Here is a 19592-nt window from a genome sequence, read left to right on the forward strand (position 1 = left end):
TGTAAGGTGGTTTATATTAATGTTTGCACCGTGACGTTCCTGACAATAAATCCTGATTCTGATTCTTCTGTTCAGGTCCCTTTCTCCGAGCACCTCATCTTCCAGAGGTGGTCGACGTTAGTCTCAGTGTGCTTTCTTTATCTCTTCGAATTAAATTCTGAACTGATCCTTGCATTTTTACCATGGACCGCTTTACACAAGTTTGAACAGTTAAAGTGGTGCAGTGTTAATTTTCCTGGGTCCCAGCTTCCTTGAACGGGGTGCTGAAGATTTGGGAGCTTTACAAACAACAACTTTTGACGCAAAAGCCCATGAACCCTTGGACCCTCTGTGTTATATATTCATAACCAAATTGTACGTGTCATAAAATTATTCAAATCAATAATGCATTCAGTTATTTACAGATATGAAATTACCCTCCATTATTTGTAGATTGTTCTGTTAATCTTTATAATCTTGACAATTAGTCAAACTAAATTATTCTGCAATTACCAAAATAACTTAATTGTTGCTTAATAACCCCAAGGACTGATCTGTATAAAGCAGAATTTAATTCAACATTGCAATGTGTGTTTTAATGAGACTTTTCTGCCAACATTAGTTTACAGTGAAGAAATTTAATAATTACACTGGACAACAAAGATTTTGTTTCCAGAACACTTTTGGGTGGATAAGGGGCTGCTGATCATGAAAATCCTATTTAAATCTTGCACCATTTTTTAGATATATCCTATTTTTGTGATTTCCTGTCATATTTTAAATCAACTTCAAGCATACAAAACCATGGCATTCAACATGTCACTGAATATTCATTTTCTGCATTCGCACTTGGACTCCTTCCCTGCTGGTCCTGGTGCAGTCGGTGACGAACATGGTGCAAAGTTTCACCAGGACATTGTGACCATGGAAAAGCAATATCAGGGCAACTGGCTCGCCACTCAGTTCTGGATCACTTTGAAAACAGCAACTCATACATACAGCTGCTCTTCACAGACTACAGCTTGGCCTTCAATCCCATTATTCCAAAACCATTATTCCCTCAGAGCTACAAACCCTGGGCCTCTGCACCCCCTCACCCCCACCTCTCTAACTGGATCCTTGACTTCCTAATCGGAAGTATGAATTGGAAACGACATCTGCTCCTCACTGATTATCAACACAGGCGCACCCCAACGATGCATGCTTTGCTCGCTATACACCCATGACTGTGTGGCCAGGCACAATTCAAATGGCATCTGCAAATTTGCCGATGACACCACAGAATCACAAGCGGCAATGAGGAATCGAACAGGAGGGAGGTAGCCAGCTTGTTGAGCGGTGTCACACCAACAAACTTGCACTCAGCGTTAGCCAAACCAAGGAGATGATTGTGAACTTCAGGAGGAAGTCGGGAGAACACAAACCAGTCCTCATCGAGGGCTCAGTAGTGGAGTGGGTCAAGAACTTTACATTTTTGGGTGTCAGCATCTCTGAGGATCGCTCCTGGAGCCTCCATGTCGATACAATCATAAAGGAGGCTTGCCAGCGGCAATATTTCGTGAGGTGTTCGAGGAGTTTCGAGAGCATTCTGGCCGGTTGCATCACTGTCCGGTGCAGAGGTGCAAACACTCAGGACAAGAAAAAAACTCCAGAGGGTTGTCACTCCATCAAGGTGATGTCTTAAAAAAGCAGCCTCTATCCTCTTGGTTCACCCACCACCTCTTCACTCTGCTACCATCAGGGAAAAGGTACAGGAGCCTGAAGACAAGCACTCAGCGGCACAAGGATGGCTTCTTCCCCTCTGCCATCAGATTCTTGAATGAACAATGAACCACAGACATGGCCTGACTTTGTCATTTCATGCACTATTTTTATTTATTGTTGCAAGGTGTTTTATATAAATGTTTGCTCTGTGATGTTGCCACAAGACAAAGAAATTTGTGACTTTTTCATGACAGTAAATTCTGATTCTTATTCTGATCCATCAATACCAGCCGACTATTGTTGGACACTGACATGAGAGGCATCAGATGCTGAGTACAAATGAAAATCAGCAGCAAAGCATTTTTGGGTCAGTTGAACTAACGCAATGTGTCAGCATCGTGATGCGATTAAACATGGTAAATTCAATCAAAGTTCATTTAATGTTTCTCCAACATCCTATGTTATACTCACAGCAAATCTGAAATTATCTTTGCGTTCAACTTGAAATTGTCAGTCATTGTCCCCATTCTTTTTTAGGAAGCAAACCTTTTGAAAAAAAAAAATTAGTCCCGTGTATTAGACATTTGTTAATTGTGTTGTGTTCCAGCACAGGAGGGGAAGGGATCATACTGAACGCTTCAAAGAGAGGGAGATGTACTGCTTAAGGAGATGAGGGGATGGAAACTATTTCCGTGGGCTAGCTTTGCCTAATTGAGGATATGTGTTGTAGCAATGGTTATCCTGCTCAGGTCGAGATGAACTGTAAGTTCGGGTATTTGGCTGAGGAGACAGAGATGCGAAGCTTCCATCCCAAGAATTACGATGAATCTTGCCTCAGAGGCCAGCAGGGGTTGACAAGGATTGATATTTCCAGTTGTCCAGGGCCTGCTGTCTCTCATCGTTTCTTCAAAAGCCAAGGAGAATTGAATCTTAACTATCTTTACAATCCTTTCCACCCTCCCCCACCCCCCCAACGTGGATCAGATTTACGTCCTTGGCGTGGCCATACACTCAATAGTTTGCAGCGCAGCATAATGTGGAATGTTGAGAGCTGAAGTTAGAATTGGGAGAGAGAGAGAGAGAGAGAGACATCTCTGTGGTCCTGATGGTCCTGTGGATCTACTCTCTGCATCCTTTGTCTGGGAGCTCAGGCAGATTATTTAACTGAGAAAGAGAGGGAGGGAGGGAGAGAGGACCGAATGATTGTTTGAATCCCAACACAAAGTCCATACGACAGGTCTGGAATCATACAAGTAGGCAGCTTTGAGGCCTTGACCTGGATGATCATGAAGCCTGGACCAACGGGAACTCCTCAGCACCACGTCATAGTGAAAGAACAATAGAAAATGACACAGAACGATATTTCATTTTGGAATTCCAAAATCAAGAAGTTGTAAATGCTGCGAATATAAACAGAAGGTACTGGAAGTACTCTACAGGTCAGCCAGCATCCGTGGAGGGAGAAGCTATAATAACCTTTCAGGTTAATGATTCATACCTTGGCGAAGGGCTCAGGCCTGAAATGTTGGTTATATATCTTTGCTACATAAAGAATGTGGCGTGACCTGCAGAGTTTCTCCAGCACTTCTGTGTATTGAACTACAATCACAGTGCCTTGTTTTAACTCCTTTCAGGCCAATTAATCTTCTTCAGAGAATCATTGCCCAGAAATATTAGCCCTGCTTTTCTCTCTCCGCAGGTACTGGCTGACCTGCTGAGTTTTAATAGCACTTTCTGTTTTTATGGGGTCAGAGGCTCCGATAGCTCAGTGGTTAGAGCACTGGTCTTGTAAACCAAGAGTCACGAGTTTGTTCCTTGTTTGGACTTCATTCCTATGAGGGGCACTGGACAAAGTGGTGACTCTCTGTCTTCCTTACAGAAAAGTTAAAGAATTTCATGTATGTTACATTCTAAATGTAGTATTTTGTGATAATAACGGAGCCTTTACCTTTTGACTGCAGCATTTCACTATTGGGACCCTACTCATAGATACTGATTTTGCCAAGTCTTCCCATTGGTTAAACCAGAATTCCCCTCAATCCTTCACAATACTCAGGTCTTCATTAAGATGAGATGCTTCAATCAGGGTTGGCCAACCTTTTAATGTTTAATTTAGACATACAGCCATTTTGGCTCACAAGTAAGTACCGGGGGTGTAGGTTAAATGGGCAGCATGGACTCGGGGACCAAAATAGGCTGTAACTGTGCTGCATGTCTAAATTAAACATTAAAAGGTTGGCCACTCTGATCCATATCCTTTCAATAAAAAAGGTTCTTGGACAGATGATATCAGAAGTTCTGAGATTTACTAACAATATGAACTTATGCTTAAACACGCACTGATGCTTTTGTTCTAATTATTTTGCCTAATGTTGAACCACTAAGGAAAGATGCACATTGTTCAGACTATTTAAAATGTAAATAATAATTACAGTCTAGTTTTAAAAAAAATTCTGTCACTGATAATTAATTGTTCCTTCAGTACAAGATTATTCCAACAATTAAAATCATATTCATAAGCGTGTAAGTTGGACCTTTGCCTTTACAATAAGTTCAATTGTATATAACCTGGCTTCTCAACTACTGTACCCTGGGTCTATAAGACGAACTAGATCAATTTAACTCCTTTCTTCATGGACAAACTGGCATTTGCAGCATGGAAACAGGCCACTCTGCCCACTAGGGAATTTACTGTTCATGCTTCCGATCACTTTACATGATTTCAAACCATTAACATGTCACAGGCCAGTGATTTTCAAACTGTCCCCCTAAACCTTAAGTAACCCCGATGCCATCAGTGCTCTGTGATTAATAAGGGATTGTTTAAGGTGGGATGTGAATGGAAAGAAAAAGTTTGAAAACCACTGTTTTAATCGTCCCTAATTGACTCGTTATGTGCACCGTTTCATAACTCCAAAGGAAAATGGTCCAATTATCATTTTTCTCCAGCAAAACATTTCAGTAACAATTGGGTCTAGAGCAGTAATTTTCAACCTTCCCTTCCCACCCACATCCCACCTTAAGCAACCCTTTATTAATCACAGAGCACTTATGGCATAGGAATTGCTTAAGGTGGAATGTGAGTTTAGGGGGACAGACTGGTGAGATGCCATTCAGCCCAGCAGGCCTGTGTTGCTTCACAGAAAGCAGCTCTGTGTTTGCCTGTATTCCTACCAATTTATCATGCCTTAGGGTCACATCAGGTTCCTTTTAAATTCTAGTCGAGCCAGTGGTAATGTAGAACATGGAACCGGACAGCACATAAGGACAGGCCCTTCAGCCCACGTGTCTGCACTGAACATGAAGCCCATGTTAAACAAAAAAATACTGTAGCTGCTGCAAGAACTTTGTACAGTGAGATGCTCAACCTCACCCTTGAACCAGCAGAAAAAAAGTGATGGAACAGGGTGTCGAGCAGAAGGTGCTCCTTAGATTTGAAATGTATGGGTGCAGAGAGGGCTTTAAGTTTGCACTGTACCATATTTTGATGAAGGGCTTGTAGGGCACTTCCAGTAACCACAGAGACAAGCTGAGGGAACATCAGCTTTAATACACAGAAGAACCTTACTGGCCCGGAGTCCAGGATGGAAATGGCAGAAAAGGGAAAGGTGGCTCCACTTTTATGGGGGAGTCATAGGGTATGAGTCAGCTCCTGGAGCAGGCCAGCTCCATATGTACATCCGAAAATGATAACTACATTACAATGGAGGAAACCTATCACCTCAGGGCTCAAGTCCTGAGGTTATGTACCTTTGCTATATAAAGGACCTGCTGAGTGTCTCCAGCGTCGTTTTTACTTCAACCACTGTGTCTGCAAGACTTTCATATGGGGGGGGGGAGAGAGACCTTGAATGGCGATAGTTGTCTGATCCAATGGTATGAGCGGAGAGGGTTCGGGGAGGTGGGCTGTTCTTTGACTGCCCGCTATTTATTGCACCCGAGTCCAGGCGCAGCTGGCAAAGTGGGGGGAAACATCTGCAGAGGAGCAAGACGGCCCGGGTTCTGCTGCGATACCCCGGAGCAAATGATCTCGCAGACATTCTCCTGCACGAAGCCACGCTCCTTGCCATCAGTTCGGTTGGATGCAAGGAGAAGGTGAATGATTTGCCAGGCATGAGCAGTTCGGTCGCGCGTTGAGGATTAACACCGGCGATGTTAACGTTGGGACAAGATCGAAGGAGGTGCATTTCATTCCACTGGGGATTCAGGAGCTGAACTGTTGATTCTCGATCTGTTTTTAACATGGGTAAAATTAAACATGAAAGTTTGAAGCCGGGTTTTTTTTGTTGTTGGTCCAAACTTAGATGTTGTCTGTAAAACCAGCGCTGGAGACCCTCGGTCCACCTGATGCAGCAAAGGTAACGTTTCGGGGTTGAGCACCCCCCCCCCCCCCCTTCCTCAGCCTGATTTCGTTCAGCGTTTGGTCTCAACAAAGTGGGCAGCGTGAGACGGTTTTTCTTTTCTTCTTTTGCTTCTCTTTCCGCAGTTTTGTTCCTGATTTCCAGCAACGATCGTCTTTGCTTTCATGTCCCCCTCCCCGCCCCCGCGGTCTGGGTTTGGATTGAGAAGCCGCAGGCTTGCGCTCACCGACTGGAGAGCCAAGGGCATCATGTCCAGGGAGATCCAGTCGGTCGGAGTCACATTTAAAAGAAAGCCGCGGGTGCGGAAAATCAAACATTAAAAAGGAGAACGCATTGGGTCAGTGTCTGCGGAGAGGTCACTGTTACAGCCGGGTGACCCATCCAATGCAAACCTGGTCTTCCTTTCCGCAGATGCTGCCCGACCTGTTTTGTGGCTTAAGTGGATTGTGAAATGAAGCTTGGGCTCGTTTGATGATGCTTAAGGCTTTGGACAACACCACCAGGTTCAGGAACAGCTGCAGCCCCTCCACCGTCAACCTCCTCAACCACAAACTCAGGTCCCTTACTGATTAAAAAAAAAATCTCTGTATTGCACCGTCATTTTGTTATCTGTTCACAGTTCTTTATTTGTGTACGTTGAGTACAGGTTTTTTTGCATGACCAAAGTCATTCGGCTTCGCCTGCAGGAGAAAAGAATCTCAGGGTTGTATGTGAGGTCCTGTAGGTACACTGACAATAAATCTGATGGCCCGCTGTTTCCCTTTTCCGCAGGAGTCGAGAAAGGAGTTCTGCCCCAAATTAAAAGGGGTTGGGAGACCCAATACATCTGGCAGGAGGAAAACAGTCTCAGCACCAGCGTTCGACTTCTGCCCTGTTAAGATTGGGGAAGGGTCCAAAAGAAAAACTACAAGGTGATTTAATAACTAAGGAAGTTCCTGCGATCCAGGGATCGCAAAAGCTAATTGGTCACTTGAAGCAGCGATTGAATTTGACTCCCATCAAAGGTTGCAGGGGGTGGAACAGCCAGGAGGTGGTGCATTGTTGTTGAGTGGGGGGGGGGGGGGGGGGTTGTTGGGGGCAGGATGCCAGCCAGAGGCACGGAGAGCTGGGATACGCACCCCACCAACAGTGCAGCCTACCAGGTTGCCCTTGTAGGCAGCAGCTCCTCACAGTTCACCGGCCTTGAGCTGATCCAGTCGTACAAGCCTCTCATCGTCCCCTGCTACGTGCTGGTGGTCTTCGTCGGGATCTTTGGCAACTACCTGCTCCTCTATGTCATCTGCAAGACCAAGAAGATGCACAACGTCACCAATTTCTTCATCGGCAACCTGGCGTTCTCAGACATGTTGATGTGCGCCACCTGCGTGCCTTTCACGCTGGCCTATGCTTTCCACCCCCGAGGATGGATCTTCGGCAAGTTCATGTGTTACTTTGTGTTCCTGATGCAGCCAGTGACCGTCTACGTGTCCGTCTTCACGTTGACAGCCATCGCAGTCGACAGGTATTTTGTGGTCAACTGTTTTTGGTCTGTGTGTATATGGAGGAAAATATTAAGAGATGTGTGACATGTACAGGTGGTCCCTGAATCTCCCATAGATCCAGCACAGGTGGTCCCTGAATCTCCCATAGATCCAGCACAGGTGGTCCCTGAATCTCCCATAGATCCAGCATAGGTGGTCCCTGAATCTCCCATAGCATGGCTGTTACTGAGTGACAGCGTTTGTACCTGCATTAGCCAGGACAGGTCCAAGGACACTCCAGCCACTCTATATAAAAATATATTTTGTGGTCTGGTACAGTAGCACCTGAATCAGAATTTATTGTCAAGAACACGTCACAAAATTTGTTGCTTTGCAGAAGTATTAAGGGTGAAAATAATGCTATAAATTACATTTTAAAAATAAATAAATTCATGCAAAAATAAGGGACAGTGAGGGTCATTGTCCATTCAGAAATCTGATGTCCGAGGGGAAGAAGCTGTCCTTATGCCGCTGAGTGCTTGTCTTCAGGCTCTTGTACCTCCTTCCTGATGGTAGCAAAGTGAAGAGGGCATGGCTGGGTATAGGGGGTCCTTCAGGATAGAGGCTGCTTTCTTAAGACACTGCCTCTTGCAGATGTCCTTAATGGAGTGGTCTGATGCCCTTGATGACGCTGGCTGAGTTCACAACTCTCTGTAGTCTTATCCTGTCCTGCACGTTGGCACCTCCATGCCAGAGAGCGATGCAACCATTTGGAATGCACTCCACAATACACCTGTAGAAATTTGCAAGAGTCTTTGGTGACTTAGCAAATCTCATGAAGTATAGTTGCCAGTGAGCCTTCTTCATGATGACATCCATATGGAGGCTCCAAGACAGATCTTCAGAGACACTGACACCCAGAAATATGAAGTTCTTAACCCTTTCCACTGCTGACCCCTTGATGAGGACCAGTTCGTGTTCTCCTGACATCCCCCTAAGGCACACATGTCAAACTCTGGCCCGTGGGCCAAATTTGGCCAGCGATATAATTATATTTGGCCCGCAAGATCATTTCAAAAATGTATTAAAGGTGGCCCACTGGCCGCCGCGCCAGTATAGCGCATGCACAGCTAATACTATAAATCCCAGAATGCATTGGCGTCAGCCCGCTAATCGCCCCCACCTCCTCTGTTTACGTTGCAGGGTTTCACCGTGGACTCTGGTTTTGGGGCCTGGCCGGTGTCAGGGGAAGCCAAGGCTGCTTCCCAGCGCCTGGAACCGGAGGCCTCGGGCCTGACCTCGCCAGGACCGTTGCCCACTCCCCCTCCCTGCCGCAGGCCGACCCGCGACTCACGGTGACGGGGCCGCTGATCCGCCGAGATGCCCCCGCACTGTCGTGTCCCCCTGCCAGCCCACCCACCGCAGCGTGGCCTGGCCGGTGTCAGGGGAAGCCAAGGCCGCTTCCCAGCGCCCGGAACCGGAGGCCTCAGGCCTGACCTCGCCAGGACCGTTGCCCACTCTCCCTCCCTGCCGCAGGCCGATCCGTGACTCACGGTGACGGGGCTGTTGATTCCCTGAGATGCCGCCCTGCAGCGAGAGCCGATGCCCCCGCACTGTCGTTGTCCAACCCGATCGCCCGCAAACCCCGCCTTCCCGCACACAGGCCTGAGTAAGTATTAGGAACTTTAATCTCAGGATAAAACGATCTTCCAATAGTTTCATGTCACAGTGATAAATATATTCCTGGTTAAAAATGGTCCTGCACCTGGATACAAGCTCATTAGGCATAAAACTTGAAAAGTGTGTAAATCAAAGGATATCTGTACCAATGGAAAAAGGGCATGGCAAATAACCCTGCTAGAGTTCATGCCCACAATCAGTCACCCATTTGATTGTTTCAGGAATCATGTTATTCTCCCACATTCTCAATAGCCCTCAGATTTTACTATTCGACAGCACACTAGCAACATTTGACAAATCCTCTCTAGAGAAATATTATTTATTGAATATTTTATTTCTCATTTGCTAATGCTTCTGGAAAGAGTTTATCCAAAACTATTATTAAACATTTATTTTAATAAGAAAAAGTTTAACATTACATATGTTGAAAGAAGAGAAAACATGCAGATGTTGTTGAAAATTTTCAATAAATATTTAGTTCGGCCCTCGACTTAGTCCAAGTTTTTAATTTTGGCCCCCCGTGAATTTGAGTTTGACACCCCTGCCCTAAGAGGTGAAGGAACACTTGACTCCTCCACAACGATGACCCAAGTCTGTTTCCCTGTGTTTTAAGTACCCAGCTTTAATTTTCTGGCTATTCTCCCAGGTTCATAGTTAATACCTTCAACCTTTTCAATGTCATTGAATGGACTGCGCAATCTCACTTTGCCATTTAACCCTGGTGTCGATTTATTGATTAGATTAATTCTTAGATTTCCACCAAGACCGGTCTTCCTTCTTTTAAAAAAAAGCTACTTTGCGTAGTGGTAAGGGCTCCACTGTTACAGCATCGGATTCACTCCTGTGTTCGCACTTCCAGGTGACCTGGAGATTTTAAAAATGTTACCACCTGAGTCGCTCCTTCACCACACTCCAGTGTAAACACCTGCTTGCTGCACAGGTTGGCCGAGCAGGATCCCACAAACACGCGACATTATTAAACCGGCAGCATCCCAGGTTTGAATCCGGAGCTGTCTGTAAGGAGTTGGTACATTCTCTCTGTGTCTGCGTGGGTTTTCTCCGGGTTCTCTGGTTTCCTCCCACTGTTCGAGAATGTTCTAGAGTTGTAGGTTAATTGGGTGGTATGGGCTCGTGGACCGGAGGAGCCTGTTACCGTGCTGTTTGTCTAAATTTAATTGACGTGTTAAAAGCATGCAAATTTCCTGAGGATGCAGAAGGAATATGGAACTCAGAATCACTATTTAAAAATAAAGAATTCCACTTAAGACAGAGACAAAGCAATTTTTTTTCTCAATCGAGACTCTTTGGAAGTAGGGACTATGAATATTTTAAGTAGACACACTTGATTAGCAAGGGTTAGGGTGGGTGAATGGGTTACAATCAGGAGACCTGTGACCAGATTAATTGGGGACAGAGTTGAGGAGCGGAGTGGGTTCCCTGCTCTTAACTCTCACTTGTAACGAGCAGCTCCCCTCGAGTATTTGCCTGAGAAAATGTACCTTCATGCTGTACTAATTAAAATGAATGATGGAGGGACCGAGCCGGTCTCTTAGCGTCCATAAGATATATTACTAATGTTTTGGGCCTTAGCCTTTCTTCACCTTGAGGAAGGAATCAGCCCTGAAACATTGGTAATATACCTTTACTTCCTATGGACCCTTCGAGACTGGCTGAGTTCCTCCAGCATTTCTATGTTTTGAGTTCAATAAAATTTCATAGACCAGTACAGCACAGTTCAGGCCCTTTGGACCTCGATGTTGTGTTGACCATATATTCCTTAAAAAGATACTGAACCCTCCCTACCCTGTAACCCTTTATTTTTCTTCCATCCACGAGCTGGTCAAAGAGTTTCTTATGGGCCCAGAGGATTCCAAATCCCAGCAGCAATAGAAATTCACCAAGACAAATGGTTACTTAAACAAAAGTAGTTTTTAATTTTCTTTAAACATTAAAAAAAGATCAAACTTTAACTTATTAACTTAACCTAACAATCCCCTTCTAATTCCAAGTGCATGTGTATGTAATGTGTGTGCAAGTTCAGGAAAGTTCTTTGATTCACAGTCCATTCTCACTTCTCCAAGTTCACCAGTATCAAGCAATTCTTATACTGTGCACAGAATTGAACTTTTATGAATTTTCACCAAGCTCTGGTGGAAACGGTTAAATGGTTACTGACTGCTCAGGAAGGTTCTCGTTGGTTTTCAGAGAGAAATTCATTGGACACACTCAAACTGATTTACTTCCATCAGTCACTTCAGTGTCTTGCTGAAGAAACTTGCCCCATTAAGGTTTTCCAAATGATAACCTCTTCTTCCAGGTCACCACAGAATTCCATTCAGGAGAAACACACCAGCCAAGAAGTAAGGACTGCAAGGGTTTTGAACAGGTGGAACTCCCCAAACTCACAACCCGTCTTCAAAATAGGGTTTAAACAAGCTGCCAACTTTGTTGTGTGCTGCAGAAAACTCTCTCCAAAGAATCACATGTTCTCTCTCCCTGCTTGTAAAAACCAGAACCTCTCTCAAAACCGCAAACTGCCACCAAACAGATCACTGGCTCCAAAACCTGTTCCTGAAAGAGCTCATCAGTTCCCTGAGAGGGGATCTTCTTTTTTCACCTCCTCAATGCATTCCTGCATTATGAACATTTTTAAAAAATAATTTAAAGAAAAACAAACATGATTACAATAATAATACAGTAATACAATATATCAAATATATGTAAACCCCAAAACCTCCACATCCCCCTACCTACAAATACACCCCACCCTCCAATCTTACCCCTATACCTACTAACCCCTAAAGAAAAAAATAACAAAAAATAGGAGGAAAGAAAGATAAAAGAGAATACCAAACACCAATTCTTTTACTGTGGAATAAGAAAACCCCACTACAACCAGATCCCCATCTTCAAATTGCTTAATTTATTCTAATGATCAAATTATGATAGGGGGTGACTTTAATTGTTGCTTAGATCCTTTAGTTGATAAATCAGGTAAAGCGACGCCCAGAACTAAGATGGTTAAAAAAAAATGGTATTTTTGATGAAAGAATTCAATTTAATTGATATATGGAGGAAATTAAACCCAAAAGAGAAAGATTATTCGTATTGTTCAGATCAGTATGATACTTATTCTAGAATTGATTTTTTTTTAAATTTATTGGACAATGTGGTGTATTGTTTGAATATAAACCTAGAATTTTGACAGATCATTCATTGGTTTTATTAGCATATGCAGGAACGGAAAAGATGGCTTCTACTTATCGTTGGAGGTTTAATCCTTTATTGTTGAAAAATTATGAATTTTGTAAATATATTAAATTCAACAGTTTTTAGATATAAATAGGGATTCTGTGAACAGTAAATTTGTAGTATGGGAGGCTTTAAAAGCTTTCTTAAGGGGGTCAGATTATTAGATTTACAGTTAAACTTAAAAAGCAATATTTAGTTGAAGTTGATAAGTTGGAGAAAGATACAAGTGCTTTGGAAAAAGAATTACAGAGGTGTATATTAGATAAAGAGAAAAAAGTTCTGTTAACCTATAGAGTTGAACACTTATTGCAAAGATCTAAACAAAAATATTATGAGTTAGGGGAAAAGACACATAAAGTTTGGCATGACAGTTGAAATCTGGACAGATATCTAGAATGATTAAGGTATTGTGAATATCAGTAGAAATTATTTTCCAGATGTGGCCAGACTAAGACCGCAGGATCTCCTTGCCTCTGGGAATGCTGATCCCCCGTTGCGTTCCCAACACTGTGCGACGTTGGTGTCAGTGAGACCTCCGTCCATGATGCACAATGTTGCCTGCTGCCTTCTCAGTCTAGACTGAAGGGCGCAGGGACAAATTGCACTGTTGGGTTGCAATTGGGTTGTAACATGTTGAGAAAAGGTATCATCCTACCAGGCTCTCAGTCAAAGCAGTTTCCATCGTCTTTGCAAGGGCACTCGGTTTGAGCAGAGCTCATGCATTTTAAATGAAATCTTTGTGAAGTGTTTGTTTCCTACACTAAAACCCCCCACAATCTATCTTTTCCAAAAACATATCTATACATAATATAAAATATGATATAATCTGTCACACTTAAATGTTTCAGCTTCCACAACTATCCCTGGCAAGGCATTTCAGGCATGCACAATTCCTGTTTAAAATGAATGTACATTAGAGAAGCTTTGAATTCAAATGTGTTTTTAAAAAATCCTGCAGTGTTTAGTGGAAATCACCTGAAGTGATCCACTGGGGTGGGCGGTGGTGGAAAGTCTAATTCTCAGTCTCAGTGCCACTCGCCAGGTTGAATGAAACAGGGTGGCTTTAGTGGGAGGCTTTTTGAAGGTTGTTTAATCACTGCTGGTGAACAACAGTTGTTGAAGCAGGTAGCTTGACTCTAGATGGTTCTCAACCTTTCTCTTTCCACTCACATACCACCTTAAGTAATGCCTTACTAACCACAGAGGACCTATGGCATCCAATGCAATGGGTGCTCTGTGGTTAGTAAGGGATTATTATAAAAAGGTTGAGAACCTCTGCTCTAGATGAATAGGTGTGCATTGAGTTCTCCTCTCGTTTGCTTCCATAGGTATTACGCCACAGTTCACCCACTGAAGAAGCGTATATCCATCGCGACGTGCACGTACATCTTGGCTGCAGTCTGGCTTATGTCGTGTGCCTTGGCAGCTCCCGCGTTTGCCCATACCTACCACATCGAGTTCCAGGATCAAGAGCAGACCATCTGCGAGGAGTTCTGGGTGAGGAAGGAGAAGGAGCACCTTGCCTATGCCTACAGCACGCTGATCATCACCTATATCCTCCCACTTTCTGCTGTCTCCCTGTCCTACCTCCGCATCACCCTCAAACTCAAGAACCGCGTGGTCCCCGGCCACCCCACGCACAGCCGAGAGAGGTGGGAGAAGGTGAAACGCAAGAAGATATTCCGCCTGCTGGTGCTGGTGGTGGCCATGTTTGGTATATGCTGGCTCCCTCTGCATGTGTTCAACATCATCCGTGACATCGACATCAGGCTGATCAACAAGGACTACTTTAATCTCATTCAGCTCCTGTGCCACTGCTCCGCCATGTCATCTGCCTGCTGCAACCCCTTCCTCTATGCCTGGCTCCACGACCGCTTCAGGGCAGAGTTGAAGAAGATGTTCACCTGTCAGAAGAAGATTGTCCCAACCAACAACTGTATTGCAGTGAGTGTCGTGTTATGAGGCAGTGCCAGAATTCTCAGCCTCCCCTCACTGGTGTAATGTCAGTCAGGTGGAAGGCCTGATCTCACTGGGTGTTAGGTCTCTTGGTCAAATTCCAAACTGCCACACATTGTGCTGTCCTTCCCATCTCACCATCGGACTGGTTGTTAATGCATAAAATGCTCAATGCATCCGATGCATTGTGAGTATCAGGGGAAATTATTTTCCAGATGTGGGCAGTCTGAAACTGGAGGATCTCCTTGCCTCTGTGAATGCCGATCCCCGACGCGTTCTCAACACTGGACAACGTTTTGATGTTAGTGAGACCGCCGTCCATGATGCACAGTGTTGCCTGTTGCCTTCTCAGTTTAAACTGAAGGACACAGGGACAAATTGCACTGTTGGGTTGCACTTGGGTTGTAACTTGTTAAGAAAGGTATCATCCTACCAGGCTCTCAGTCAGTGAGGGAGATAGCTGGGCTGCAGGTGCTTGCTTGGGATTGGGTGACGTTGTTCAGGAAGGGAACAGGATGGAGGCTTGTTTGGAAGTGGTGTTGGGGGGGGGCAGGTGCTGATCCCCTTGGGGTCAGTCGACGTAATGCAAGATTGGTGAATTGGTCAATGTATTCTGTAGGGATGAGCATCAGTGGCAGGGAGGGGGTATATTTGGAATTGGTCACTCTTTCTCGGTGACTGGTGCGGGAGCTGCGCACAGGTGCGGAGGCTGCGCACACACAATCTCTGCTCCACCATTCTGTATCCAATGAGGCTCGTCAAGGGAGTGAATGAGCCTGAATCTAGATCAAACTTCAGGGGTATGACATAATGCTCAATGAAAATGTATGTTGAAATTAAAAAGATTTGCATTAAAGGTAAAGGTTCCATTATTGTCAAGTAATACTACATTTAGAATGTAACATCCATGAAATTCTTTAACTTTTGTCTATTGTAAGGCAGACAGAGGGTCACCACTTTGTCCAGTGCCCCTCATGAGAGAAACTGCAGAGGGATTCACAAAATCACAAGATATAGGAGCAGAAGTCGGCCCATCGAGCCTGCTCTGTCAGTCTATCATGAGCTGATCCATCCTCCCACTCAGCCCCACTCCCCATCTTTTTCCCCGTAACATTTCATGCCCTAACTAATAAAATACCTGTCCATCTCTACCTTAAATATGCCCAACGACCTCTCTTCCACAGCCACCTGTGGCAACAGGTTCCAAGGATTTATCACCCTCTGGCCAAAGAAATTTTTCTGCATCTCTGTTTTAAATTGACACCCTCTTACCCTAAAGTTGTGCTCTCTTGTACTAGAGGAAACCACATCTACTCTGTTCAGGCCTTTCAACTTTCAAAATTCTCCATGAGCTCCGTTTCCCACCCCCACCCCCCCAAACTTTCTGTACTTCAATGAGCACAGTGACAAATGTTAACCCTTTCACTCCCGGTATCACTAGTAAATTTTCTCTGAACTCTCTCCAACCCTAGCACGTCTTTTCTCAAAGGTGCCCAAAACTGTAAGAAAGGTAATCCAAGTGAGGTCTCACCAGTGCTTCATGGAGTTTCAACATGCTATCCCTCTAGATTCTTCCATCATAATCCTGTTATTATTTTACTCTCTCAATCAACATTTTTAAAAGCTGATTACACTGGACAACAAAGATTTTGCTTCTTGAACACTTATGGGTCGATTTTATGAATTTTGGGCAGCTGATCATGAAAATCAACTTAAAATGTTCCTTTTATGTACCATATTTAGAAATTGCCTTATTGTTGTGATTTCCTGTCAAAATTTTAAGCATCCACAACCATAGAGTACAGCATGTCATTGAAAATTCATTTACTGCATTCGCACTTGGACTCTTTCCTGCTGATCTTGGTACAGTCGGTGACGGCCACAGTGAATGGTTTGACCAGGACATTGCGACCATGAAAAAGCGGTATCACGGCAATTGGAATCCATCAGTGCTGGCCAACTATTGTTGGACACTGACATGAGAGGCATCAGATGCTGAGTACAAATGAAAATCAGCAGCAAAACATTTTTAGATCAGTTCAACTGACGCAATATGTCAACATCGTTATGCGATTAAACATTCAATCAAGGATGATTTTGAAATATTTTTATTTGTGCTTAATATATATCCTGAAATAATGAGAAGTAAAGGAAATGTAAAGTTAAAAGTTTTTTCAAATGAATTATAAGTTTCTTCTTTCCTTCTCATTCTGTAAATTTTTTTATCAAAGTTGTATTATTCACAGTTGAGCAAAGCCACGATCGGTTATTATCCAATACAAAAAAAGAAGAAAACTAACTACAAAACAAGGGGAGAAATAAAAGGACCCCTCCCCCCATATTTCAAAACCTTGACCAGTAAGCAAGGCTAGAAATCAATACGTGGAAAACAAGTTACAGCAACCGAGAACTCGACAGCACCAAAGCACTTTGACAACCCTAACTCTCTAGATCAGGGGTAGCCAACCTTTTAATTTTTAATCTTTAATTTAGACATACAGCATAGTAACAGGCCATTTCAGGACATGTGTACGTACCAGGAGTGTAGGTTCATTGGGCGCCATGGACACATAGGCCGAAATGACCTGTTACTGTGCTGTATGTCTAAATTAAAAATGTAAAATTAAAAGGTTGGCCACCCCTGCCCACAAATGGGCCCCACATCTTTCGAAAGTTCATTTTTTAATCAATAATAGCATTTCTAAATTTTTCTAGACTTAAATAAGTCACGGTATCATTTAGCCATTTGTGAAGGTAGAGTCATGCCTTTCCATTTAAATTCAACGTCTGGCTATCAAATAAGTAAATAATAAAATTCCACTTTGAGTTGGAGTCAAAAAGACTTAATCTTCCTGAAATGATCCGAATAGGGCAAGGTTCTAATTTCATCTTTAAGGATCTCCGATAATGTTTGAAAAATATCTTTCCAAAATTTTTCTAAACTAGGGCAAGTCCAGAACATATGAGCCAAAGAAGCCTCAGCAATTTTGCATTTATCACATGGAGGATTTATATCTGAATTAAAACGAGATCATTTAACTTTGGATATTTGTACTTTTAATGTTTCTCCAACTTCCTACGTGTAACACCAAATCTGAAATTATCTTTGTGTTCAGCTTGTCTCTCAAAGTCCCTAACTATTTTCAGGAAGCAAATCTTTTGGGGAAGATTTTGTTATCTTGTGACTATCACAACTCTGGTAGTTGGAGCTTGTTCTGCACACTTCGAAGGCTGATTTACATGAACAATGACTTGCAATTCAGACGTGTTCCAGTAGACCTGAAATGCCAGAAAGAACATGCCATGCTCAAATGCATCTCAGCTTGTTATACAGGCACTTACAACGTGGAGAAATGGGAGGCTTGAACTTAGCTCAGGCAAGAGGGTCTGAAGCGCCCCTCCATGGTGGATGAGCCACTTACTGTGATGGCAGACAGGTGATCCATCCATGAGGATAGCTGTCTTTTCTGATCACCAAATGACTACCAAATGGGTTAGTGAGAAGAGGGGGAAAAGGGTGCCGGATGATCAGTGCAGACACGATAGGCTGAAGACTCAATGAGACTTCACTGTAGCCAAGTGTTGAACAGCTAACATGCTTGTTGACTTCATGGGAGTGAGCCTGGTTCTTGGTTGGAGGGGATCACATCATTATATAGAGTAATAGTCCATGTACCCCCAAGGGTCAGTTTTGTTCACCTTATCCCTGGTATTGATCCTGTTCTCTTTGCCTCTTCAGTGGTTTGAAAGAAGGGTAGGAAGCATCTGGACAGCATGGTCTCTCCTCACCTATGTTGGTACTATACAACTGGAGGATGCAATGCTTTGTCACAAGCCTATATTTTGAATTACATTCCATGAATTAGCTGGTCACACCAGCCCTTGTGACCGCAACAGGTTCTCCAAGAGTCCACAATGCTGGATAAGGCGCATTATTTTGCCTGGACCTCCAGTGTGAGTGTCAGTTCAATGAACCTGGTCTCTTTTTGGTTTTGCCATAGGTATAATTCCCAGCGGCAACCACTAGGCAGCGATCAGAAGCAACTAATCGGGATCCAGCCAACTCACCACTTGGCAGTGAATCACGAACGTCTGCAGACGCTCTGCTTGTAGTAAAATATACAGAAATGCTGGAGGAGCTCAGCACGTCTCGCCGCGCCCAATAGGAGGTAAAGATACAAAACTCAAGTTTCGGGCCTAAGCCCTTCTCCAAGGTATGAGTAAAAAGCAGACAAGTGTCTGAATTAAAAGGCTGGGGGGAGGGAGGGAAGAATGGAGAGAGGGAGGAGTACAGACCAACAGACAAAAGGTGTTAATTGGATAAGGATAGGAAGTAAAGGTTCCGTTATTGTCACGTGATACTACATTTCAAATGTAACACACGTGAAATTCTTCAACTTTTATCTACTGTAAGGCAGACAGAGAGTCGCCATTTTGTCCAGCGCCCCTCACAAAATCTGACAGCACCTGGTGTCCGACGCAATCTCCCCTCCAAGTACTGACCAGGCCTGAGCCTGCTTAGCTTTCAAGATCAGACGTGAGGCCCTTTCAAGCTGCCTTGTAAAATGGGGTTAATTTGCCCGGTTATCGCCCCACTCACAAGGCAGCTTGAAAGGGTCCGACCCGGTCAGCAGGCTCCTAAATCAGCCGGATCCCTGCCCTACCTCAGAGGTAGTCAGGGAACCCAGTTAAACTTACCTAGTTCTCGTCCACCGGCGGTTTGAAAATGGCCGACCTGATTATTCTGGTGACGCCAGCGTTTGCATGTGTGCGTCTCCAGGCAGCATGTTGGCGCCAAGTTCAAATGTAGAGGAGGAACTCGGCAGTGCAGGTCAGGAAAGGGGATATTATAATGTGGTTTAAACGTGTTTCCCAGGAAGAGTAAGGTTAAAATCTTTTGCGTCATTTCATCCAGTGCGTGGGTGACGCGTCACTCACCGTGTCATAGCTGGGGCAGGATCCCCCTTAAATCGCCAGGTAGGCGATTTAATGGGGCAATTCCCCCGGCAGGTTAAGAGGTCCTGGGAGGACCTTTGACCCATTAAATGCACTTGGGTCCCAAGAGGGCTACCCAGGTGCGGCAGTTTAAAAATGCCTAAATGCCAGATGAATTCAGGCTATGAGGCATTGAGAAAAGATGACAATTGATGGGAGAAGGTGGTTGGCTCTGTGAATGCAGAAGAAAGGAAAGACAGAAGGA

General features: G+C 44.1%; 1 protein-coding gene across 1 annotated transcript; it reads left to right on the plus strand.

Moving 5' to 3' along the window:
• Positions 1 to 7126: 7126 nt before the first annotated feature.
• LOC138752906 (prolactin-releasing peptide receptor-like) lies at positions 7127 to 14398 on the plus strand. The gene is made up of 2 exons (XM_069915515.1): positions 7127 to 7545; positions 13765 to 14398. Exons 1-2 carry the CDS (start codon positions 7127 to 7129, stop codon positions 14396 to 14398), a joined length of 1053 nt encoding a protein of 350 aa, XP_069771616.1.
• The last annotated feature ends 5194 nt before the right edge of the window (positions 14399 to 19592 follow it).

The sequence above is a fragment of the Narcine bancroftii genome, chromosome 2, assembly GCF_036971445.1.
Source record: "Narcine bancroftii isolate sNarBan1 chromosome 2, sNarBan1.hap1, whole genome shotgun sequence".
In the NCBI taxonomy this organism is placed as follows: Eukaryota; Metazoa; Chordata; class Chondrichthyes; order Torpediniformes; family Narcinidae; genus Narcine; species Narcine bancroftii.